This window comes from Argopecten irradians, chromosome 2 (assembly GCF_041381155.1).
Source record: "Argopecten irradians isolate NY chromosome 2, Ai_NY, whole genome shotgun sequence".
Taxonomy (NCBI): Eukaryota; Metazoa; Mollusca; class Bivalvia; order Pectinida; family Pectinidae; genus Argopecten; species Argopecten irradians.
In genome coordinates, this window is record NC_091135.1 from 49,307,976 (window position 1) to 49,334,274 (window position 26,299).

The following is a 26,299-nucleotide window of genomic DNA, read 5'->3' on the forward strand; positions in this document are numbered from 1 at the left end:
ACGGGTAAAGGTTCATGGTAAACTACAAATCAAACGCTACTCTATATGAAATGTTCGAATCGTTCATTGCAAAATGAAAAGGAATGATCAATGTGAATGAACCAGATTATCAATGATAGCCTGCATTTAGTGATACTGGAGTGAAATAGGACGTTCAGTGATATGGTTTGGCTAGAAGGGAAGACGGCTTGTCATTGATGAAAACCAAAATACCCCAGTTATAACTGTGATAACAGGTAATAAAAGGTCAAAATAAATTTAGGATCTTATCTTTTCTTTCTTCCTAATTTACTTTATTCTTCCTAACGTCTCCCTTGACACCACCTCACTTTTGGCCTTTGGTTGAGCGCTCGCCCCTGTGAAGAAGGCTCTGGGTTCTGTCCCCTGGCCGAGACACACCAAAGTCTATAAAAGTGGTAGTTTCTGTTCCTGCTTAGCGCTCAGCATAACGGGAGTGGGACGGCTGGTTCGCCCGTTGTCAGTATAATGTGACCGGGTGGGGTGCGTTGCTTGGTCTTTTCGGCGGCATGCTTCAGTGATATAACACTATAAAAAGGGCAACAGTTCCACTATACAAGAAGACACAACATGAATATACCGCAGTCTCCCAAAACACGCACCTCGCACAACATACACACAACACACTGCATATATGGGAGGCCGACCTTACATGACCATAGCTGTTAATAGGACGTTAATTAATCAAACAAACAAACAAACAAACAAATCTCTGCCACCTAGCGACCATCTTGTTCAGCGATCGATTTCAAAATCCAATATGCACAACTAGGGTCCTAGGGGAACATCCATTTGAAATTTAAGAAAGATCCATTCAGCACTTTCTGAAAAATATCGATAACAAACTTCAACAGCCAAAATCCAAGATGGCTGCCTGGAGGCCATCTTGTTTTTCCGATCAGCCTCAAAATCTGTACGGCACAACTACGGATCAAGAGGACCCTACATGTGAAGTTTGAACAAAATCTCTCTAGGAAATCTCAAAAAATAGCGATAACAAACTTCAACTGCCAAAATCCAAGATGGCTGGCTGGCGCCCATCTTTTTTATCGATCTGCCTCAAAATCTGTATGGCAAAAGAATGGACCAAAGGGACTCTACGTGTGAAGTTTGAACCAAATCCCCATCAGGAGTTCTTAAGAAATAGCGATAACCAAGTTCATCTGCCAAAATCCAAGATGGCTGCCTGGTGGCCATTTTGTTTTTTCGATCATTCTCAAAATCTGTATAGCACAACAAGGGACCAATGGGATTCTTCTTGTGAAGTTTGAACAAAATCCCTTCAGTAGTTTTCAAGAAATAGTGATAACAGACTTCAACTGCCAAAATCCAAGATGGCTGCCTGGTGGCCATCTTGTTTTTCCGATCAGCCTTAAAAGTTCATCTGCCAAATGGTACAACTAGGGGCCAATGGGATCTTCCATGTGAAATTTGAACAAAATCCCTTCCGTAATTCTCGAGCAATATCGATAACAAACTTCAACAGCCAAAATCCACGATGGCTGCCTGGTGGCGATCTTGTATTTCGAATCAGCCACAAAATCTGTATGACACACGAGGGACCAAGGGAACCATCCATGTGAAATTTGAATAAAATCCCTTCAGTAGTTCTTAAGAAAAAGTGATAACAGACTTAAACTGCCAAAATCCAAGATGGCTGCCTGGCATCATCTGATGATGGTGGGCTAAAAAACAGAACAGGGAACCATGTGAAGTTTGAATAAAATCCCTTCAGCTGATGTAATTCATTAGAAAACTCTCCATAGACTTTAATTTAATATTTCTGGAGGGAAATTTTCCTTGCGCGTGTCTGCACGAGAAAATCATGCCTTCCGCAATCGTTCGCAATGTGTCATATTTAGTATAAAAATGTTAAACTGCGTAAATAAGCGTTTGCCTGAATTAATTGTTAGATATGGTACTTTCACCCCGTAAGTAGCATGCACCACATGATGAATATCAATGATACTTTTGTATTATAGTTCATCATTTAATGTTTACAAGTACCTGTACCAGCTGCTCTGGTGTATTAGGTTTAACGTCCAGGGCAACCTTCCCTATATATGTGCAATGCGTGTTTTGGGAGAATGCGGTATATTCGTTCGATGTCACATTATATAAATAGAACTTCTGTCACTTTATAGAACTATCTCACTGAAGCATACCAGTAAAGACACCAAACAACCTGAGGCGGACAACTCTCATGGAAAGTGAAATGAATTGTCAATGGAAATGAAGAACTATGGTGTCCTTCCTCGAAACCATGTGGAATGCAAGTCCCTGTTGGGTTGAGTCTGTTGGTAAGTGTTAACCGCTGTTTAGAGGATGATTTTAAAAGAAAAGTCGTAACATATATTGATACATTAATTGTATCACATTCACATCTTTTTTGAGTTCGATAAATCAGTTGCCATGCATCAAATAGATTGTACATATCTATCTATATAATCATAATATGTATAATATAGTTATGCTGTGCAAGAAATGTAAGACGAACGATCCATTGCAGAGTTCTATGTGTGCTGACAAACAATCCTTGTTAAAAATAATTTTACATACAGTTCCAATGACAAATGATATTTCATAAGTTGTCTAATTTTCCCGTATTTTGATTACCAACAAACAATGGGTTGACAAAGCACCCTGCTGGACTGATCATCGACGTACTAAACTATTATCTTAAATTACCAGAGAAGTATTATTTTAGGGACCCTGCTGATTTATAAACGATGAAAGAAAAAAAACACAGAAAAACCTACATTATTGATTTGACGAAAATAGCTCAGAGAACTGTCGACACAGTAAGATTTTTAAAAAAAATGTTGTTGTTTATAACATACCGAATGATTCGTTTAGTTGTTTTTAAACACTCAAAACGGCGATACCTATTTTTCATACTTATGTCACTGATATCTTTATACCTATTTAATATAAATGATATTTCAATGTATACGTGATAATATAATATATAGAGTAAACTGTTAAATGCGTATACCATCATGAAAGGAATACCTTTCATAACGCATTAACGGCGATGCTTGTTCCCTGAAACTGTAAGGGAGCATTTACAGAAAGTACGGTGTCGGACATTCTATCACTAACTCTCACAAGGTTTGGCACGCAAGTTCGAGACCTCCACGGGCAATTTACTATTATGCTCCCGTGCCAGGTTTTGCCGATGGGTGAAAGCTAAAAGTTTTTGGGGGAAAGCCCCATTGACTGACATTTAGTTCCTGGCAACCACCTACGTGGACCTCCGACTGGCAATACAATGAAAAGAGTATTAGTGATTTCACCAATGAAGTTTCCATTTCCGCCATAAATCTCTTTGGTATCGGTCTTTTATGATAACAGCATACTATTATTCTCACGTTAAATAGTTCATAATCAAACTCGATCAAAATGTATCATGTTTCTAAATTCATTTCAAGCTACAATAACTTACATTGCAACTGCCTTTAAACAGTCATAAGACACACGACCATAACATTTTACTAGCATGCTAAAGACTACCAAATGTTCAAATGGATGGCATTGATCATCGGCACAACTGTGCATGCATTTCAATAGTACACCAACACAATTGGCAACATGGTCACCTTTCAATGCATCTTAAACTATCTAAATATACAACACGTGTATCAGTCAAAGCCTTTGTTGACATTACTCCCTTTAAAAAATCAAGGCAATTGGCAACACCACAATCAGTCTGACGTATGACCCTTGTTAAGAACACACGGTGAAGACATAACGAAGCGCTTGTTAAATCAACACGTTTCTTGATTTTTATTAGAAATTTCACACAACCCGATACGCGGTAGTACAAGTGTTACCTCTCAGTCACAGAGAACAACCGCAGCCGTAAATTTGTTATGAAACGCATTTATTAGCGTTGCACGCAATTGCTGAACAAGTGAGACCAGAACGTTGACTACTTCTAACGTTTGAAGATTCGAGTACTTGTGTTAGTGGTGTGTGTACAAAGTAAAATACACATGTCTTTCAATGTTATGTTACAAGTGTGTGTACATATAACTTACGTTTATTGAGTGTAAAATATTTCATCTTTCTGCATTTTACCTATTTTGTATATCGGCTTTGGGGTGAAAGTGGAACGAGAACTCCATTTCAATTTTCTTCATAGTTTTCATTCTTTGTAAAGTCATTCTGTGTTATTCAGTTGTTTTCACACTTAATAAAGAATTGTCTTAACGACATAAAGTTGCCTCTATAAAGTTGAGTGTTTAGAAGCTAACATGTTGCAGCAGAAACTACCACATTTATAGACTATCATGTATATATGTCAGCAAAAGAACAGAACCCGGAACCCTCATCACAGGAGCGAGTTTTATCAAAACAGAAAAAAATAGTTCATGTTCCTTATTTCCTTCCTACATGTACTAGTAGTTAGGAAATAGACAAAGAGAATAACACATTAGCATCATCTTTTTATTTTGTCAACAAATTTAGATGACGATTTAACAAAATGTTTTCAAAATAAATATAGAAGTATTCATAACACACATTTTGATTACATTGATTTTCATATATTTACCATAAAAAGGTAACAAAGATACATCCAGACACACAAAGAAATGCATAATGTTAAATCACTTCAATTAAAATATAGTATTTTACTCACAAAAAATACAGCATTTTAAAATAAAACTATATTTAATATAGAGTGTATCTTAATACAGTCTGTTAGACTACTGTTAAACCAATAGTCTGTCGTAGCGTTTACCTGGTATCAACGGCCAACTACAATTTTGAAGCATTTATCCTTATTGAATATTTCTTTTCTTTAAGCCTAGATTAAGGTTAGGAGTCATTTCTCATTTCAATACGTCATTCAGACCATTGATAATACTTTGCTGCTCAAAACTCGACATAATTTCTGTTTTATTTCTAGGATGTACACTAGATAAAGACAACCTAAAGGTTTTGATGGATGGCATTAATATAATACTGTATGCGGTGAGTATTTATAAGGAAAATATTTTCATAATTATATGCATGTATGTTATGAATATAAATGATTTAAAAGCATGTATAACTATTTCGTTTTTGGTTTGAATTGTTCTTTACATTACAATGCTAAGAACAATTCAAACCAAAAACGAAATACTGTAGTTATACATAAGTTACATATTTGTGCCTTTTTGTTGGGTATTCTTGGTTTAAAAATTTTGTTTTGTGAAAAAAAATGTTACTGTATGATTTTAAAATATTGCATCGTCATATGATTACTTGAGAACGCACATAACAACTTTAGCAGTGTGGAATTATGGATTACTAGATGAGTTTTTGACAGTTACTAAAACACCAGGGTTTCCATTTCATGTTCGGATGAAAACTTGAAATTCATCTTTTTCATAAGCGATAAAGCATAAAATCTAAGGCAAAATGCCAAACAGAATTAGTTCGTATTAGTTTTAAATTTAATTTTATCATTTGTAATCAAAAGAAGATTTATGTAATTACAAATTCGTTGATAGATGACTGATACAGCCCCCTGTAACTTTAAATACAAATTGTACTAATATGTAGATTAATGACAGATTGAGACAAACAGAAAAAATATTTAAATTACAAGTTGCATGTACAATATAGTTATATTGTAAGTTTATCGAAACCACATTTCCCCCATAACAACCAGTTATATACATTGTATATTATTTCATCTTTTTGTAATTATGATTTACTTCAAATAGTAAACAAAATCATCGTATATTATTGGGTAAATAGTAGATTCATTACAAAAGGATACTTATCGGGATCAGAGCCGTATCAAAACTAGTTCCTTTCACGAATTGCGATGCTTTCCATTTTGGCCCCTTTCAGATAATGTTTCCTAAAAAATGTTCTAAAAATCGGCGATTATCTTTAATCAAATACAACGTATCATGTTATATTACTTGACAACTACACGTACCACTGACAAAACACACTCACGTGAAAGAAATTAAAATGTCTAATAGTATTGGCACTTATGTGATTAATGGAAGTTTGAAATTATTTATTTGGCACATATGATTTCTCTTCAATTATAATTTCACTTTATACACACGATACAAATTGTAATACAAGTCTTCACACTTTATTTACAATATATTTGGACCTCAGAAATGATCAACTCATACAGCACGTATTATAAGGGTGCAGCTTCCCCTCTTTGGTTTCCGCATAACGTCCAAAAATAAAGAATACGGTAAAATGATGTAGCTATAAATTATATATCAATAAAAAAATCATTGAAAATATTTCGTCTGTTAGTTTCATGGATTTCTTTCAAAATATATACATGTACTACATGTAGTATTTGGCTATAAGTTCACCTCATAGTTTAACATTTTAATTTTCCAATGGCGAAATACTTCCGTTGCATTTTGTTCTGAGGCATTAAAACATGCAGCATCATCCAAATCTTTAAAATTAAATACAGTGTAGATATATATTATATATATTGTATATCTAAAATCATTATTCATCCCAATGATTTTACTAGCAGTCCCCAGATCGGTTGTTGTACCACTATAATAAGAAATCATTAAGTTTACAATACCGAATAATTGGTTTTATTTCGCGGGAAGCAGGAAGACAAATTCGCGATTCCCTCCATGATATGAATTTGCAGGGAGAAATGCTCGTGCATTTGTCAACAGTAGTAAACTAGACACGATATCTAACTTTTAATTCTTTCCATTTATTTCGCGATGATTTGACCTTGAATAAAGCAAAACCATCCGCGATTAATAACATCTATTCAGTATTTTGCATGGTCGCCTATTTTAAATATTAATTTTGCCGATTTCGAGTTTTCCGGGATGGAGTTATTCTATTGTTAAACAGATGATACTTACATTATGAGAACCTTATTGCTGAGCTTTTATCGTCAATGTGGTAATTTATAAATAACCAACACATAAGCACAACAAGTAACAAAAAATGATTTCCTATCAATCAAAATTGATCTTATATTACCTGTAAAGTAACATACAATGTATCCAAGCAAAAGGTTTAATGAGTCTTTTTTAAAATAATGAAAACATAACTAACAAATACCCATATCTAATAAGATTAAGAAATAGTTCAACTAGTTTGTGTTACTAATATCCACTTAAGTTTGGTCAAAATGAGTTAAATCAAACAAAATAAGTTATAAAGGATATTAATAAAAACAAATGGGCAAGATATGTTATTTTTTCAATTCAACATCACAATCGTAAGAAAATTAAGATTGGAACCAAGACATAACTAGTCTAGCCAAACAAAACTTCAAAATTTGTAACTACAATTCATACAATCTAGCGTCAACCTAAGATTAAGCCTCTTTTCCACAAAATGAGAAATGATGTAAATTCCATGTATACATGAAACAACGTTATCAACTACATGTTTATAATATTCTGCATCTAGATAGCCTAAAGGATTTTTAAGATATTGGAAATTTTTTATCTTTTTAAATTTTTATATGAAAAACTTATATCAAATATCATTCTTTTTTATTTAGATATTTAAATATATGCATATTACTAATACAGGTAAAATGAGGATAAACTAAAAACGCATACCGGGGAATTACATGAATATATTCTCAAAAAAAATCAGTTCATGTTAATAATAAACAGCCTTTAACGATTAGTGAAATAATATTTTTCTGCTGAAGAATATATATTAAAACGCGTTAAGACTTTAGATAACAATTAGATTAGACGATAGTGAAAACATTAATACAAAACTGTATCGTGAATATCACAGCAAAGCTTCCACGCACGTATTAAAACAGAAATTATTAATTGTAGTGAGGAATGAAAAAACTCCAGTGATATTATCTTAAATACATTATGATACACACCGATATATTTATTTTATGGTATGGTTACATTTTTTTAAAGCAACTAAATAACGAGTATAACAATAACAATACGAGTTTGCTGTTTATTTTTTTCCTAAATATATTTTTCTGTATATAAAATTTCGATCATCATTCATATAATATCGATGGTTTTTTTAGTTTACAGAAAAGTGGAAAAAAAATCCCAAATTAAAAAGTGAAAAAATCCCTTATTACATATTTTGATGAACAGCTAGATACTACATCTACATGTACCTCTTTTATTTATATCAAATTAAAGAGTAATAGGAATGTCAAAATGTATATTTGTTTCACAACCATAGATATACCCTGACAATAGCACCAGGTAGGACCACACAAACTATGTAAGATATGTGATACATACGCACGTTAATTAATTGGTCGCACACGAATTTGTGGTCTACACCTGTAAGCACATAATAAAACATTGAAATATATAAAACATAGTATAGTAATTTTGTTAAGTACACAGGTTTGCTTAACTTTCATTATTAGAACCATGAAATGGTAATACTATTTATAGTACAGACAACCGCAGTTACTGCCCTTCCTTTGGACATATATTAATTCGAAACATTTAATACATTTAAACATACATGTAGTATATATGTCCATGTACAATGTATCCTCTAAAAGGACGTTTTAATACAAATTCTTGAAACACTGTAAACCAGCTTATCTTTGCGTGCGACGAAATTTAGCGTATCAACCACATCTACGTGTGTACAGTACAGCATTAGCCTAATAAGCTATTGATGGAAAACAGAACATAACGTCGCCGCGAAAAACAACCTGGTTAACAGTACTTGTTTGCATCAAATCTTAAAACATAAAATGATAGCACTGAATGAATATTTGTTCAAATGATCAAATAAATCAAGCAAACGTAGTTAAAAGAGAATAGCACTTAATTAAAAACATCTGAAACAAATCAAACATTTATACGTTTTAATGTATAAAGCACTAAAATATGATCACTTGTCACCATAATAAATATTTAGTTACATGTAGGGCTACTTCTAGTACATACAAATGAATGTGATGTTAAAGATAAACATGCAAACGTTGAATGCTTTCTTGAAGACAAATTAAATTGTGTATTCATTGTACATGAGAACATAATATAACAGCATTGACCATTCATAAATCAAGTACCTATATAATCTCAACAAACTGATGGCTGGATGCACATTTTGTCATGAGTCATAAAACACAGATAAATTGAGATAAACTTATTTTAAATTATATAGCTGACGAAATGAGACAGTTATGTCCATTAAAAAAGGAAAATAAACTGCCATGGCGTTATTTATGTTCAATGATTCGGTTTATATACAACTGTACAGTGTCAATATATCAGGTCTGAGTTTCATCACTTAAGACAATCATTACATGTTGAAGAAAAAATCTTTGGTAAGTGAAGAAAGTTTCTTTGTCTTTTATTTTGCTGTCGTATGGATATACTCTTATTACAGTTCAGGCATTAATGTTGGAACTCATAAGTCCTTGTACCCTTAACAAGAGGCCAAGATATTAATAGAACATTCTACTGAGGTCATATGGTTAAGTCAGTTATTTTGGCACATTTATTACTGAGCATTAGGGTATGCATATAAAGTATATAGTACAGTGTAGTACATACTACATAGTACATACATGTATGTATGTTGACATTTACTGGGTGTTATCTCACCAAAACTAATCTTACTATAACTTAAGGCTCACCAAGTCACGATAATATTAGTGATAAACTTAGAATAATATATCTGATAGCTGTTTACTAAAACGATTATAGCACATCCAGTACTGGATGGAAAAAAAATTTATGGACATTTTAATTTATATAACTAACATTTTCCCTGATTGTTTTATTGGGCATATAACGTATATTCGCTGAATAAAATATCAAAATATTTCTTTGAAGATAATATTTCATCCAATAGTATTAAGTCATATATTTGAATATTGCACATCCCGTTTCCTATTAAACAAGTATAGTCTGGACTATATGCTCTCTATCGGCACCTCTCAGTGTCCCATGCATATATATAATTAAGTTTAAACATAAAAGTTCTTTCTTTTTAAAAAGAACAAACATTGTTCAGCAACCAGTCATCCAAGTTTTTCTAAATATCAAACACAATCTTTTAAATCACTCTCATACTTCAAAGTATGCTTATAAATACATTTTCACGGAATTTCTCCTAAACACATACCATTCTGTCTCTATATAATATCAGTTCACAATAACCTGGTGTACTATCATCTCACTAAAACTGATTGGTATTTAGCACTTGGGTGGTATGTAAAAGTAAACAACCCAACAAATTTATAAAAGCGGAAGACAAGGAGAAAGATATCGCATATTTGTGCTTATAAACATGTACCATACCCTAGATTTTGCACTGTACCCTTGGGTCTAAAACTTTTATTAATGAAAAGTCAATGACTGACAAATGTACAGAGTTGCCCTGGATATTGTAATTACAAAGTACTTGTTCAAAGAGTTAACACAACAATCATTGTCTAGATAGATGGTGTTATGATGCCAAGATGAATAAGATGTTAACTTTTTTTTTCAAATTGATAACTACCAACATAGACATAATAATATTAAAATAATGAAAGACGACATGTTCTCAATGTCGGCAAAATATCTCTTTTTAATAAGTTATTTTACTACAACTCTTGATAGTTATGCTCTTCCGTGGCCAACAGAGTAGTCCCCCTTAAAGAAGGCACACAAGTAATTGTACAATGTAGTCTATATTACTATGTACATTCCTAGTAAATCAACCATTTTAATCAAAACCCAATGTCTGCTTCTGTCTAAATGTTCCTGAAGTCGATGACTTCAAAATATATCAATTGTTCTCTGTAATAGCAGCTGCATTGTATGGTAAAACGAAAAACACAAGTCATCTAGCAGTGAATACTTATTTGCTTTCAAGTAGTTAAGTAATCTTGAAAAATGAAACAAAGAAAAATATAAATGTTAGCTCGATTTAAAATCATTACGAGATTTTTCTCAACAACGTTAATAAGAAAACTTATTTCAACTTAAAAAGGAATGCTTAAAATGAAATGAACAATTGTAATTATGCCACAGAGTTCTGATTTGCCATGCTTTGCATTTCTAACCTTGCATCATGTAGAGCGGATACTTTCTCCACAATGTTGAAGCCCATTAAGTCTTTTCTGGTGATGATACCAAGCACTTTATTGGCAGTGTCAACAACAGCCATGTGACGAAGTCCCAGGGTACGGAAGATGATATAGGTCCTTTGTAAGGAAAACTTCTCAGGGATAGACAATGATGACTGGTTGATGTATTGTTTCTGAATAAACATCAAGGTAAAATTATATAAAAATTCAGAATCGGAACCTTTTTTTAAAGGTACTGAGAAATGGAATTTCTCACCATAGCATTGTAACATGATAATTTTTCTGTATATTAAAGACAAAATTTGAAAGTTTGCAATATATACCTTATCAAAAACCCTTATTTTAATTTCAACAATTTAAAAATATCAGCAGCCACTCATTTTATTGAACGTTTCCAGTAGTTATATCACAATCATCAGGTTAAGTATTAGGCATTCAACAATATTTCCACTTGAAAAAGAGCCATAAACATGTATCAAAGCCAGACAGGACAGGACATACAATAGGGGCACACACAATCTACATCAACCCAACCCTGGCAGGGGCATCATACGATAAAATATGACAATAATAGCATTAACTACACCTTTACTTACCAGATTCAAATATTTTGTTCTGTATGCAGGACTCTTCACATAACTTTGTAGTGTGCGACTGATTTCTTTGGGATTCTTCAGCTTCAAAATGTTCATCTGAAAACAATAATAACTGTGAATGTAGTTCAGAACAACAAGCAGATTCCAGAAAAGCATTAAAAAAGGTTAAAGTAATTAACTGACCTGTTCATATTCTATCCATGTGGGATCTGGCTCATTACTCCCAGAGTCTCCAGAATCTTCTTGTGAATCATCCGACTCGAAAAGTTCATCATGTTTAAGTAGGACAGATAACTCTAGTCTAGAAACAATATTACCAAAATATAACTGATTAGCTGAATGCAGTTTATGAATGGGCTATTGTGTACATCTAGAGTTATGTGAAAGTGACTTGTATGTAAAATCAAACTTTTGTAGACCTAAATGATTGGACCAAATATGATCTTCAAATCATATTCCTTTGGTGGCTTAACTTGGTTATTGTAAATATAAGATTTGTTTCACAAACTCACAGTAAATCCTATGATGTTTCAATGAATTGACTTTAATGTACAGTTATCTCCATCAATTTTGTTTTAAATAGTAGAAATGCATATCTATATTTAATGGTTGTGAAAACAAATTTTGCATAGAGAAGTCATCTAAATGCATGCACATATTATAACAAATCCTAACAGCGATATACCTGGTTATCATCCCCTGAAACACTTCATCCCCACTTTCTAGGACCCTGACGACTGGGAATCCTCCATGACTGGTATCTAGGAGGATCTTTGCCAGGTCGTATACACAGCTTTTGATACGGATACTGATAACGGGGGAGGACATCACATGACGCGCCAGATAGAGCTCCAGATTCAGTCTGAAAGCATCATCAAATCTCTTGAATTTCTTAGTATACAGCCTTTGAATAATAACAATTAAATCAAACTCGTATCTTTTCACTCAAATTGTCAAAATGTTAATTTTCCCATCATCATCAGAGACTAATATAATATTTTGACTTCAGCTAATAAAAGACTATTGAAAACAACATAAAGCTTCATTACAGCAAATTTGAGACTTCAATGCTCAACATTGATCTTTCAAACTGCCATACACTAATTTAAAACGTATAACTTTAAGAAATTATTCTATGATACATAGAAGCATTCATGACAAGGTATTGAATTGGAATTTTATTGAAGTTTTTGTGCATGCCTGTCAAGATGTACTTACCGATTCTTCTCTATGGTAACCCGAGGTTCGGGGTCGAGGAATGGGATACATTTGAGTTCCATTAGAGCGTGGTATACAGGATGTGTAAAGAAATCTCCGACCCACTTTGATATCATCACAGATACCATTACTGGTAACAGTACCTGTACGTCATTGGTAAGCTCCATCTGGTGGGAGATATTGGAATTATAGTAATTTTAGACAACTGTTCACTGGTTATACATGTAAATGTTAAGGTTTGCTGTGTGTTTAAAATGTGGTTGTTTCAGTTATAGATATCGTAATGAGAAATCAACTGCATTTTGTTTCATTTCTTCTTATTCCATTTAATCTTTTTTTCTTTTAGTATTTTTTTCATTCTACTTTCATTTTTTCTTCATGTATCTATTGTTTCTTTTTTTAAATTTTGTTTTTGGTGGCTTGATTTTTCAGCAATGAAATAAAAATCACATTTTTAAACAAGAGGCCCAAAGGGCCTTAACGGTCATCTGACTACCTTGGCAATAGTAAAATTAATAATATAAGGTGTCACTTTGTCAGGACCATGTCAGGATCATTTTCAATTTCTTTCAACAAATTTATTTCAAACAAGAGGCCCAAGGGCCTTAACATATAGGAAATTAATTAGATATAGTGTCATGGTAGCCATTTTCGATTTGGGATCAACCAGAGATGTAACAATACTTTGTCGGGAGCAGGTCAGGATCATTTCATGCAGGTTTCAGCCAGAACTTGAGAAGAAGTTCAAAATGTGTTTTCAAGATGGCGGCTGTGGAGGCCATCTTGGATTTCGGATAGACCCGAAAATAACAACACTTTGTCAGGACCATGTCAGGATCATTTCAGGCAAGTTTCAGCCAAATCGCACTGGTAGAACTTGAGAAGAAGTTCAAAATGTCTTTTCAAGATGGTAGCTGTGGCGGCCATCTTGGATTTCAGATGGACATGAAAAATAAGAACACTTTGTCGGGACCATGTCAGGATCATTTCATGTCAGTTTCAGCTAAATCGCACTGGTAGAACTTGAGAAGAAGTTCAAAATGTGAAAAGTTAACGCACGGCGGACAACAATGGACGAAACATGACGACTATAGGTCATCCTGACCCTTCGGGACAGATGACCTAAAAAATATAATTTGGTAAATGAATAATTTTTAAACAATTTACTTTCAAATATTGTTTCAATGGATAGCTCTCAACTTTATTACTTTTAGTTCCAATACCTAAAGCTATAAAACAAAAAGACACGGAATTCTATACCAGTACATACCATAATGACAGTGACAGCTAGATTTAACCTGGTAACTCCACCAAAGAATGAGGCCGCTCCAATCAGTGCAAACACACCGGGATCCATCCACGCCCAGTAAGACAGATCTTCTCCACTATGTACCCCAAACATGGTCGTCATGAGAATACCGATCACACGGCCATACAGTCCTCCCACTAACCTATAGCAGTATACAGATACAAAATTATACACTTCTTTAAAGATAAATATCTGTCATGTCGTGCCCTCCCACTAACCTATAGCAGAAAATGTGTATTACCAACATAAAATTGTATACTTTAAAACAGAGAAATACATTTGTATCAGTTTGGCCCCCATCCAACTAACGTGAAATTGAATAAATATGGTATGAAAATACTACATAAAATGGACAAACATGTATTTATCAGAACTTTTAAAATATATGATATTATGTACAGTATTCATTTTATTGCACAACTTATCAAATAATTTTGCTCCATCTGCACTTTTTCATTAAAGGTTCAAGCATGAACAACAGACTTAAAAAGTCCATCAAAAAGAAGTACTTACAGCATAGGAACCAGAGCCCCACACGATACTGAGGTCCCTGTCGCCCAACAGATCATAATGAAGTAGATCACAAGTGTGGAGAGAAGAGAGGCAAATCCAAACTGAAGATGTGTGTCTCGTGAAAACAGATGTTTTACAGCATTTTCTAATGTACCAAACATCAGGGTAGCCACTAAAACCACAAATCGAAATTTATCTTAACAAAGGAAGGTACATGAAGTACATTGCAGACTCACAATACCATACAAGATTTTATAGACATTAATACATGAACACTGTCTGTATGTGTATTTGCCTTTTACATAATACTGTATCTGTAAGGCAAAAAATATTTACAATATGATTTCAATAATGTACCAATACAGTTTTGTACACTGAATGCTCTGCGATTTTCTCACTTGATAAAACAATGCTGAAATATGTTGATTTGCAGTAAGTTCAGAGCACTTTAGAAAGTAACACCATAAATGGATTTTGATAAGATATTCTATATTTAAACACAGTCTGAAGAGGAGAAAAAAAGTCATTTCCCCAAAATAATTTGATTTTTCAAAAGACCTCACTTCTAATTGTAACTAAACATAACAAAAAGGAATTCTATGTGTTTTAATTTACACACTTTCGTTGTAGGTGCCATTGGTTTTCCATGTGTACTCGCCATCCCTCCAACTCTGTCCCTCAATACATGTGTACCTTACTACAGTTTTCTCAACATGAAGGGGATTTCTTGTGTCGTTCCAACAGTTAACACTGCAAACATTTGAAGGTTTGTATCATATTGATAAATAATTAATAATTATTGTTACAACACTAAAAGTAAATAAAGCTCATACCTAATATTTGCATTATCATTTACTATTAAATCTATGTATTCTCAAAGACCAAAACAAAACCTGCAGTCAAGATCTGGGGAAGATGGGTACAGGAAAAACTATATGAAAAACTATATGACAAAACAAAAATCGTGTTTTGAAAAGTTTGAAAAAATCATTTACTTTCAATACTTTTATTTTTGTTAACTCTTAAGATAATCTAAAATTCCTCACCTGACGTCACCTGTTACACCCTCTTTACATGTAAAATCACTACAGGGAAAGCCTGCAGGCAAAAAGACGGCAAACAGAGTGATGATGATCTACAAGAAAGCAAACAAAACTGTGAATGATAATGAAGGGGCAACTACTACTTTAAATCAACAACAAAATGAACATCAAAAGACACAGTGAAAGGAAAAAGATTATTTACCATGATTAGAGCGGGTTCAAATATCCGAAGTAGTTTCTGTAGTATGGCATGTTCAGAAATAGTGGACAGTAGTCGTTTCCTTCCTCTGGTCATCTTCAGGTTAAGGATGGTAAATATGGCCCCTAGCAGACCTCCAATGACTCCGATAATTACTGTTGGTATGAACATGAGGATGTTCACATCTATACCTTTTTCAATCTTTTAAAAAAAATAAATAAGATTCAAATACTTGGAAAATCTTACCAAAATAATTATTTTAAATTTATCAAGTATTAAGACCAAAATGTTCTATGTCCAACATGTAAATTGGACCAATATATTCTATATCTAACAGGATGTCAGAATACATCGGACCTATATCTGTATCTTACCATGTGTCAAATCATACAGGATAGTGTTATACCATTATGCTGTATACATATAACTGGTATGTTACAAAATCTTTTTGCTAACAAAAGCCTATCTTTACAATTGCCTTTTATTATCAAAAATATCTTACATTGAATAGGATGTACCGCTGTGTTTTAAACTGCCCAAAGTTGCCTGTGTATGAGAAACCATCAAATGCTGAATTAAACAGATCTGTGGTGAAGGCTGACACCATACAACAGAAGAAGATTTGCCATGACAGTGTTATAGTCCAGAAAGATGAGACTTCTTCCATAGAGAACAGCAGCCCTCCTACAGGGGCACCGAAGGCTGAGGCTACCCCGGCCGCCGCACCCGCAGATATAAAATTTCTCCTACAAAACGTAATTACTCATACATTATATATTACAATTAATAATTTGATTTTTGTTTGTCAATGTATCAAATATTTTTTATAGTAGAAATCAAAATCTAAATACCTGGTATAGGTAGAATATGAATGCATGGCATGGATGATTTTGTTTTAAGATATAAGCAGCGCATGTTATCAGAGATTGCATATCCTAAAGTGAAAGTAGCAGTGATATTATACATGTACCATGTACTCACTCAGCCTTACCTATCTTCAGATGTCCTATATCGTTGAAAGAATGGCAGGTTGATCTTCAATGTCTCAGATCTGAACTGGCTCAATCCTGCTCCAACCAAAGCCCTTAAAACAATTAAGACATTTGCTTAGCAAACAAATCTTAATCCATTTTCAACACATGTAAGAATCTGCTAATCTTTTCAGTATAGGTTTTAAAATATCAATCAATATAAATATTTTTTTCATTTAGCAATCCTAACAACTTGCTCAGAACTGGTTTTAGCATACAATTGCAGCTATATAAGTGAAAAAACAAATACCATTGTATATGTGCACTGTATGTCTCCAAAGAACCACACTTTTAAGGACATTAAAAACTGCTAAAAAAATAAGAAACCGTAAAAACTTGTGTAATTTGCGCAATTTTTCTATGCAAAAATAAAATATGAAGTTGGGGGTGCGCAAAATACATTGATAGAGGCAATTTGAAAAATTTACGGGGAAAAATCTGTCCATTCTGAGGGGCTGACGATCTATGAATGTGGAGGTACTGCTCTGTTTATGTTTACCTATTTATATGATAAAAGGTATTAAAGATTGTAAAAACAATGTCTCGCCTATTAAAGTGGATTATCTAAGGCTAATTAAATTGTTAAGTTGTGACCACGATGTCTTGTTTCCATTTGCCCCGAGAATTCAATGGCGACTGCCTGAAAACACATGGCTTCTACTTACATGTTTTAAGGACATTAAAAACTGCTAAAAAAATAAGATACCGGTATATATATATATATCTATAATATGGAACAAAAATGTAATTCCAACCATGATGTCAAATTTTCTTGCCTTTATCAAGACACGCAAAACGAACACGATTACATAATATGATACGAACAGTAATATGCGACAATGAAAATAGACAAATATTTAGCAGCACAATGGAGCGCAATTAACCTTTCGGCAACTGGCAGCCGAAGGCCAGATCTATATCCACATGTAGCCATGATGTTTGGCAGAACACTACAATAGGAGTGGTGCCTGGAAAAGGTACCACATGTGCTATCAAATGTGTGGCAAACAAGTTTAGTCGCCTTTCCTAGGTGTATGCAAAGGAGCAAAATCCTAAATTTAGTGGCCTTTTATAGGGCAGCATATGCAAAGGATCAATAAAGCATAGAGAAGAACGGAAAAATGCTGGATTAGTAATCTGGAAAATCCTGTTGATATTACTTCTTTGACCCCTATATAAATATAATATACCCCATATGGATCATTGGTCCTTCTGGTCCCACAGGTAAACCACAGCCAACAGCTGCCACACACGAGAAAAACTTCACCAGTAGTGTCTTCACATTAAATATGTGGCGGATTTGAGTTCCATTTAGGAAGCCAGTAACTTCTGGAATACCCGAGCCACCTGCGCTTGGTCGAAGAAACTGTAATATTTTTTATTGTATGAATTATATATGATTTGTAATAATTGAAACTGCAATTTTGATCTGTGAAATCTCACTATTTTGATAATTCATAAAATTCTAATTTGATCTTTTCTAGTACTGTATAGATTATTTCATTACGTAAACGATTTTGATATATCTGCTAGCAACAATTTATTTGCTTGAATTTTGTTTTAGAATTCTTTTAGGTCACATAAATAATTTTATAGCAAAAAATCTCAAATTTCAGAAACAATCTTTCATTTTAGATCATTATATCAGTAAGAATTAAGTCATGATAACAATAAAGTTGCTATGTAGTAGATTGCTATAATTATACTTACTACAACAATAAATGCACTGAAAAGTATGAAGATGAGGCTGTACCCCATAGCAAATACACATGCTACACCAAACTCTCTATCCTGTCAAGGGAAACATCATTTAAAATCATACAGAAACAGTTATTTTCAGTTAAACTTTAATTCTTGCAGAAGACGATACTATTTTTGGTAACACCAATTTGAAATTTGATCACTTAATTATTATGCAGATACGCAATAATTTTAATAAAATATAGAAAGTTAGTAAACATAATTTAGCACATTTTTTATAAGTGGAACATCTGCAAGCATATATCCAGCTGAAATTTTGAAAGAGAAGGAAAATAATTTAACAGATCATGTTTGAGGGCAATATGACATCTAGCTTTAAACAAAAATAAATGTAGTATGGCAAAATACTTAGAACACATAACAAAGAAAATGTCACATACCGGGTATTACATGTATTACCTTGATGAATTTCTGGGCTATTTCCCATTTCATCTTGGCGATTTCCTCTATGAGGTCATGGAGTAGGAAGCCAATGAGTCCCACAAAGAAGCCAATCAAGCCCATAATGAGCCATCGACCTAAGTTATAGCTGGAAACAAAAGCAAGCAACATACATGTACTTTATAGCATAAGTGTATCTTCATCACCACATTTAAAGTACTGTATATCAAAACCAACATGTGCCCACGGAGCTAGTAAATAATTGAAGGTAACAACAGGGCATTTAATAGCACCAAATATTTGGACTACCCCTTTACAAAATTGTTGCACAAAGTATTCAGCCAAATCCATACTACACTTTTCTTATTTTTCATATTTCATATTTAGTTGTCAAGTATTGATTTTTAACTTCTACATGTAATGAGTTCTTACCTGGACAGTACCTGTAGTTTATGCATATATATATAATGTACTTGTTTTTAACTCCTACATGTAATCCATTGAGTTTTTATTACCTTGATGGTCCCTGTAGTTTCAGCCACTTTCTGTAAACTTCACTATTTGAAGGGAGATAATCATGACTGTCATATGTCTCGAGAGTCTTCTTCTCTTCGTCTGTATATTTGTGTGTGATATTCAAAGGTTCATAGTCTCTACCCTAGTTGAATAAATATAGCAGTTCTTCATTTTATTATAATTTAAATTTAAAAAAAAAATGCAAATGAGTTGCGTTTTTTCCCCAGCCTTAATTAATGAATTCTTTTCATGATTATATAACATTGACAAAAAACTGCATATGTTTTCATAAAGTTAAGTGAACATTGAATGTAAAATACAAAATCAACATCATTGACTTGAATCACATAGTACCTGGTCAAACAGTCCAAAAGTATCATCTCTTGGGTAATAGATTGCATCATCTCTAGGTGGTTCCACAGAACGAGCATTTCGGTTCCACACGTGGCGCCTTCGTACCGATGATCCTTCTACTTCATCACCAGATGAATCCTCTTCAGAAGGAGGGATATAGGCACTCATTGTGCCACTCTCCTCCACAGGCCTACAAGGAAGTTTAGAAATATGTATCTATACTGTACATGTGTAAGTCAAACAGGTCAAGGTATAGAGTAGTGTGCCATCAGCCGGACTCAGGCTCAAACCAGCAATCCCCAGACTTAGGTGTCTGCCGCTCTTAGATAAAGAAAATCTGCCTTTAGCATGAAGCTAGAAGGCGACAATATAACTACTTACTATTAAAGCCTGCTACACTTATACTCTGTTCTTCCAAATCTATTCGCCTTCGAACACAAAACATCCAGGTTCTTTCTTCATGGAAGCCTTTCAGTCTCTCTAATCTCTATACACGTAGCTTGCACTTGGAGTGGTCTACAGTACTAAATCTAACAGGGAAAGAGTAGTGTGATGTCAGTAAATACAGGTTTTAAATTTTTACCCATGACCTTGGATTTATAGTCTATTTACTGAGCTTTAGAAACTGAATTTTCCCCTAGTGCAAAGCTAGACAACTGCATCATTACATTGTATGTACACTACATTATGTATATACACTGTACACTAAATCCTCCTGCTACATGTACTTGTACACATCTTAGGTATCTTGACAAAATAATGCAAAAGTTGACAACATAATTTCAAGGACAAATTAAGGGTTCTATTTCATTATTATAGGAAATCTAGAGATGAATATATGTAACAGGGCAAGAGCAGTATTGCCAACTCACCCGATTTCCCCGGGTTGACCCGGTTTTTTGACATTTTAGAATGTATAACCCGATTGACCCGGCGGGTCATCAAATAACCCGATTTTCAGCACTTGTACCAAAGTGTCAAAAAGCTCACAAAAAATTCGCCAGATAAAGCCATTAGAGCAATTTTAATTACATCTCAGGGCTTAAGACTCATATCATGCCCTTGTATAATGCAGGTAGCTATTGTGTTTACACAAACTTTAAAAAAGGTGTGAAATTGTAGCAATGAATCTATTCAGTCATGCTTCACGATGTCCATGATCGTTTTTAGCCAGAGCCAGCTAGCAAAATCAGACATGGCCAATTAATACTGTTCAAAATCAGAAATAATCTCTTCAAAAGTACAAACAATTATGATTTCAGACAAAGATTTACTCACATGAATAAAACAGTTAACGTGAACGGTATCCTGTTTCAGTAGGCGGGCAAGCCAATCATAATGGCCGCCATTTCGTTTAGTCAAAGATAATAATGAAACTGGACAACAAAAATCCGGATTTTGCTAAATATTATTTTAAAGATTTTTTAGTACAATATTTTTATTAATTATCAGATTTAAATTATATTATAACATAAATATATCATAAATAATATATTGAATTACAATATGAAAATAATAAATATAATCATATTTAAGGCTTTTGAAAAGTGTTAAAAAATACACTGTTTTGACCCTTTCACCCGTTTTTTCAAGGGTGATCACCCGATTTGACTTCATCAGAGGTTGGCAATACTGGGCAAGAGTAGTGTGCCGCCAGCCAGGCTCGATCCCACGACCCCGGACTTACTGGTCTGCCGCTCTACCGAATGAGCTAAAGGGAAATTCACCCTAGCCCGAAGTTAGAAGGTGACTGTATCATTATCTAAAAATTAAAACCTGCTGCACTACTTCCCCTTTCTAAGGTGTTCGCCTCCGAACAGAGACCAACCCAGGTTTTATTTCCAACGAAGCCTCTCAATCTTGTATAGCTTTCACTCGGAGTGGTCTACAGCACCAAACGTAACAGGGTGAGAGTAGTATGCAGCCAGCTGAGCGCAAGCTAGGACCCCGGCCTTACTGGTTCGCCGCTCTACCGACAGAGCTAAAGGAAAATTCCCTTGCACACCTAGAAGGTGACCGTATCATTATGAACAATTAAAACCCGCTACAGATAAAATACAGTAGATAATAGGCTAGTAGATAAGTAAGTACATACTACATTATGTATTTTACACATCTATATGTTTAAGTTACATATAGTGTGAACCAATTTTTCTGTATGTTTCTAATTGCGGATGCTTTATGTATATATTTATAATTTGCGAAAAAAATATCGCAAAAAAAGATTTAACTACAAGTACACCTGTAGAATAATATTCAATGTAGATATCGATGTAGGCATTATAAACGGTGCATATTATTTTCAAAAGGGTATAAAAAGTTGTACACTGTAAATGTACTTGTACCACAAAAATTAGCATACTGTTAACTGTTGTAAAATTAGTGTTCATTGCTGCATGATTGTCAAGGGCTGAGGCCTTCAGGGGGTGTTGCAGTGCAAGTTTTTGTAGATCCACAGGACATTGTTTTTCTTGGTTTAAAATGCAATCCATAACAGTGAAAGCACGTGGACATAACACAATAACACTGTCAAACCTAATGGGAATCATCGGCTTATTGTAAGCGAATAAACAAAGCTTTAAATAAACAACTTACATCACGAATTACCTCCCTTGAATATTTCTTGGTCGTCGACCAAAAAAGCCAATTTCTTAGAGCGACTCTTTCCGTGACAACTGTGGGTGTCATGTCACGTGTTCGTGTTCTTTTGATGTAGAACGGAAGTAAGATTCTGTACCTACCTAAGCCTGGTGTAGTTGTGTGTATATCCTGCCGTTTTATATCACAAATGTACACAGATAACGGCAACAGATAGGACTCCGTCGTCCTCTGTCAACATCAAAGGTCAAGGCTGGGATTACACCAAGGGAAGTAACTCTAACTTAAATCTTCTACTTTCGTTTTGTCCAAAATGTTCTTCATCTCAAAATAGTTTGTAATATTCGTTGTTTCTGTTTAAATTGTTTTGTTATTCACATGTCACATAAATATTTTTGCAATTATAAGTTGAATTTTTTTGTTTGTTTGATTTTATTACAGAATACATTGTATGTCCGACACACTATACATGTAGCTACAAGTATACGTACATACATGTACATACTATAAGATGATGTGTTACAGAGATATGAGAAAAGATCTATTTATTCTGCAGTCTATATGGACTTTGACAGATAGAAATATTTATTGCGATCAGAAACATACATGTAATATTTATTGCAACATAAAACTGCCCTTAATTACTAGAAACCATTCGCACGTTTAATGTTCATTTGAATTGATACATATAAAGTAAAACGTATCAATACATATTATCATAAATTTAATATATAAATTAGGACGTTTAGTAGAAGTTATAAAAGCAAATTAACTGCGTACAGGTTGTTACGGTAAACCACGTACTGGTTATGTCTTATCAATGGATTGTTCAAGTCCGCATTTTCCCAGTACTATTTTTTTTTCTTGCTAGTGATATATAGCTATAGTTTAAACATTGACTTTTTATCTAATAAATCTTACTTTTGATAGTTCGAACCAAGGACGTAGATGGAATTCTTGTAAGTTCAGTGTTCCAAGAGATATTTGATCAGCAATTTTTTTTTTATTATAAAAATGATATATTGATGGGCATAATAATAGCAAGGACATATATAATAAACATAATCAGGTTAATTTCTTAATAAAATGTTTAACTATGTATGCATCGAAGATAGTTTTCAAAACGGCAAGGTGTGCGAAATAGTTTTAAGTCCTGTCAAATGTGTATACGTGTGCATTTGCTTCATGGAACCCGGTGCGTTGCAAAGCATCGGAAATATGAAAAATCGTCCATTGACGTTAAAAGACGGTATTAGAAATTGCATTTTATTATGTCAACCGATTGAAGAACCTGTAAACACTGGCTTAAGAAAGTAATAATTTAGTATTGAGCATGTGGCTGCTTCCGAGGATCAACATGTACACTGATCAAAGGACCGATCGCTAAAATGTAGGTCACAGACAAAGTCAAAATAAAGTCAACTTCTGTCCATTTAAACTGTACTATTATAGATACATAGTTGTTGTTTAGATTATGAATTTTTCACAATTGTTTTAATTTTAGAAACTCTGATAATTTGACAATATCCTAAATATCCGTCTTTTACAAACCGCGTGAGTTACGTGGTAACAAAAAGCGTGATTCACATACATAACCTACTCGAAAGGTAGACCGCTAGTCTAGGACTGCAGTTGCCATGGTCACTTGGACTCCATACTGTTCTATTAACCACACGGGTATGATAATTTAAATAACCTAACATTGGTCAGACTGGGGCCGTGGGCCTTCATTGGCCCCCCTTCAATATGTTCAGTCAGGTGTATCACATCTAACAACACCTTATCCCAACCCCAGGAGGTCGATTTATAAGCATGCTGTACTTAGGTGGCATCCTCTCTACATATATACATTGTACTCATCATACAAATACGTACAGTTTTACAACGATGCTAGTCAATAAGGATATATATTTTAACTGGTTGTTGCAATTTAATTTGATAATGAAGCTTCATATATTAAAATTTAAAAAAAAAAATCTAAATACCAGGTATATAATTAACAAAAACATTTATTTCTAGATTATTGGAATATCTCATTTCATCCATTTTTCGACACTGGCTTTATATCAGAAACCTGATTATTCTGACTATGTATATAAAATATGTATACCATATCATGATGTTGAATAAGTACCTTACTGTATCTAAATTAATTTTGATCATAATATATCTATATTCGTGTATTATTGGGAAATGCATGGTTGTGACAGACATGCGTGATTAACGCATTAAACAGCTCCCGTAAGCTCCAAGATTTCAAGATTTCAATATTTGTTTATTCACTCAGACACAGTAACTGTGTGACAACAGGTCCAATGTATAATACAGTTTTATTGCATGACAGGCACGTGTATATAGAGATATAAACATACAAAATGTAGAACATAAGATATACACATATACAATATAGAACATGGTATTTGTTTGCAATTATTATACATGTTTTGTATTAGAGACAAAAAGTACAATGTAACATGCGTTTTTATAAGAGTAAAGACAGTTTTTTAATAAATGAACTAATATTAATTAATAGTTTCTTATTGAAAATTCTGAACATTCCTTCCATTTTAACTTTGCTTGGATTTTTGTGATAATAGGATGGAATAAACTTTAATTTTAGTTGTTTAACATTAATATGATTACATAAAAACAAATAATGAAATTCATCTCCTATACCCATATTACACAATGTAAATATTCTATCATTCCTTTGCAACCCTCTCCATCTTCCGATTTCTACCGGTAGTTTCATATTGGAAGTTCTAAATTAACATAACATTTTTGAATCGTTGTTTTTCAGCCGTATCAAGTAATCTTCTAAACCAAAATTGTGTTTAAAAGTAGTATAAACATTTCCTCTAGATGATTTTTCTAAATCACTTAACCAGTGCTGTATAAACTGGTCTTTTAATTTTTGTTTAACTTCGTTCTTTAAAAAGTTAATATTTGGTATACAACTTTTTTTTATATAACCAGACATGACTTAAACCGATATTGTTGAACGTATTTTTGATAAACGTGATCCATTTTAATTGCATTTGTCCTGTTTCATGAAGTGAATACATCAAATTATACATACGGCTTGATAATTTATTTTCATTACAAACTAACATATACCAAAATTTGGCCATTCTTAATCTAATATCTACATCTAGTGAGTATCTTCCAGATTCTCCATATACCATAAAGTTTGCCGTGACTTTTCTTAGGCCTAGTATTCTCTTACAGAACGGTAAATGTATCTTTTCTAGAAATTGTGTTTTTTCATATTCCCATATTTCGCACGAGTATAATAAAATAGGTTGGACTAGTGTATCAAATAATTTAAATTTCAAGTCAATTGGTAAGTCAATATTTCTTATTTTACGATATACAACATAAAGTGCCTTTTTCGGCCTGTTCAGACAGTCGATTTTTTGCTGCAGTAAAGTTGCCATTGTAATTAAACAAAATACCTAAATAGGAAAATGTGTCTTGTATCTCAAGCTCCTTATTATATAATGTGAACCTATTTTCATTGTTATGTTTTCTCTTTGAAAAAAATTACTAGTTTTGTTCTTTGTGTATTCACTGTTATTTTCCAATTTTCACAATACTCTTGGAACTTATCAAACATAAGCTGCAAACCTTCAGGAGTTTCCGACATTAGGACTGTATCGTCAGCATATAAAATAACAAACATTTTTACATAAATTCCAATTGTATCCCAGCACAGTTC

General features: G+C 33.4%; 1 protein-coding gene across 3 annotated transcripts; it reads right to left on the minus strand.

The window, feature by feature from the left end:
* Nucleotides 1-4,441: 4,441 nt before the first annotated feature.
* On the minus strand, nt 4,442-22,840 carry LOC138315793 (chloride channel protein C-like). Of its 3 annotated transcripts, XM_069257060.1 has the most exons (19): nt 22,579-22,690; nt 19,984-20,173; nt 19,629-19,771; nt 19,132-19,261; nt 18,682-18,762; nt 18,162-18,337; nt 16,932-17,024; nt 16,443-16,686; nt 15,944-16,141; nt 15,745-15,833; nt 15,318-15,448; nt 14,699-14,870; nt 14,147-14,327; nt 12,877-13,043; nt 12,344-12,520; nt 11,842-11,959; nt 11,659-11,754; nt 11,039-11,235; nt 4,444-8,303 (listed from the first exon to the last, which is right to left on the minus strand). In XM_069257060.1, coding segments are annotated over exons 1-19 (2,622 nt in total). In that variant the 5' UTR covers nt 22,581-22,690; the 3' UTR covers nt 4,444-8,266. The 3 variants fall into 3 exon arrangements, with proteins under 3 accessions (XP_069113162.1, XP_069113160.1, XP_069113161.1); XM_069257061.1 differs by lacking the exon at nt 22,579-22,690 and adding an exon at nt 22,725-22,840 and having other exon boundaries at nt 4,442-11,235; XM_069257059.1 differs by having other exon boundaries at nt 4,442-11,235.
* Between the last annotated feature and the right edge of the window lie 3,459 nt (nt 22,841-26,299).

Excerpts from the sequence above, each read along its gene's own strand:
- LOC138315793 (XM_069257059.1), bottom strand. Across the intron at positions 18,338-18,681 it reads TCAGTGCATTTATTGTTGTA|TTTCTTCGACCAAGCGCAGG; the intron begins GTAAGTATAATT and ends AAAATATTACAG. Across the intron at positions 11,236-11,658 it reads GAACAAAATATTTGAATCTG|AAACAATACATCAACCAGTC; the intron begins GTAAGTAAAGGT and ends ATGTTTATTCAG.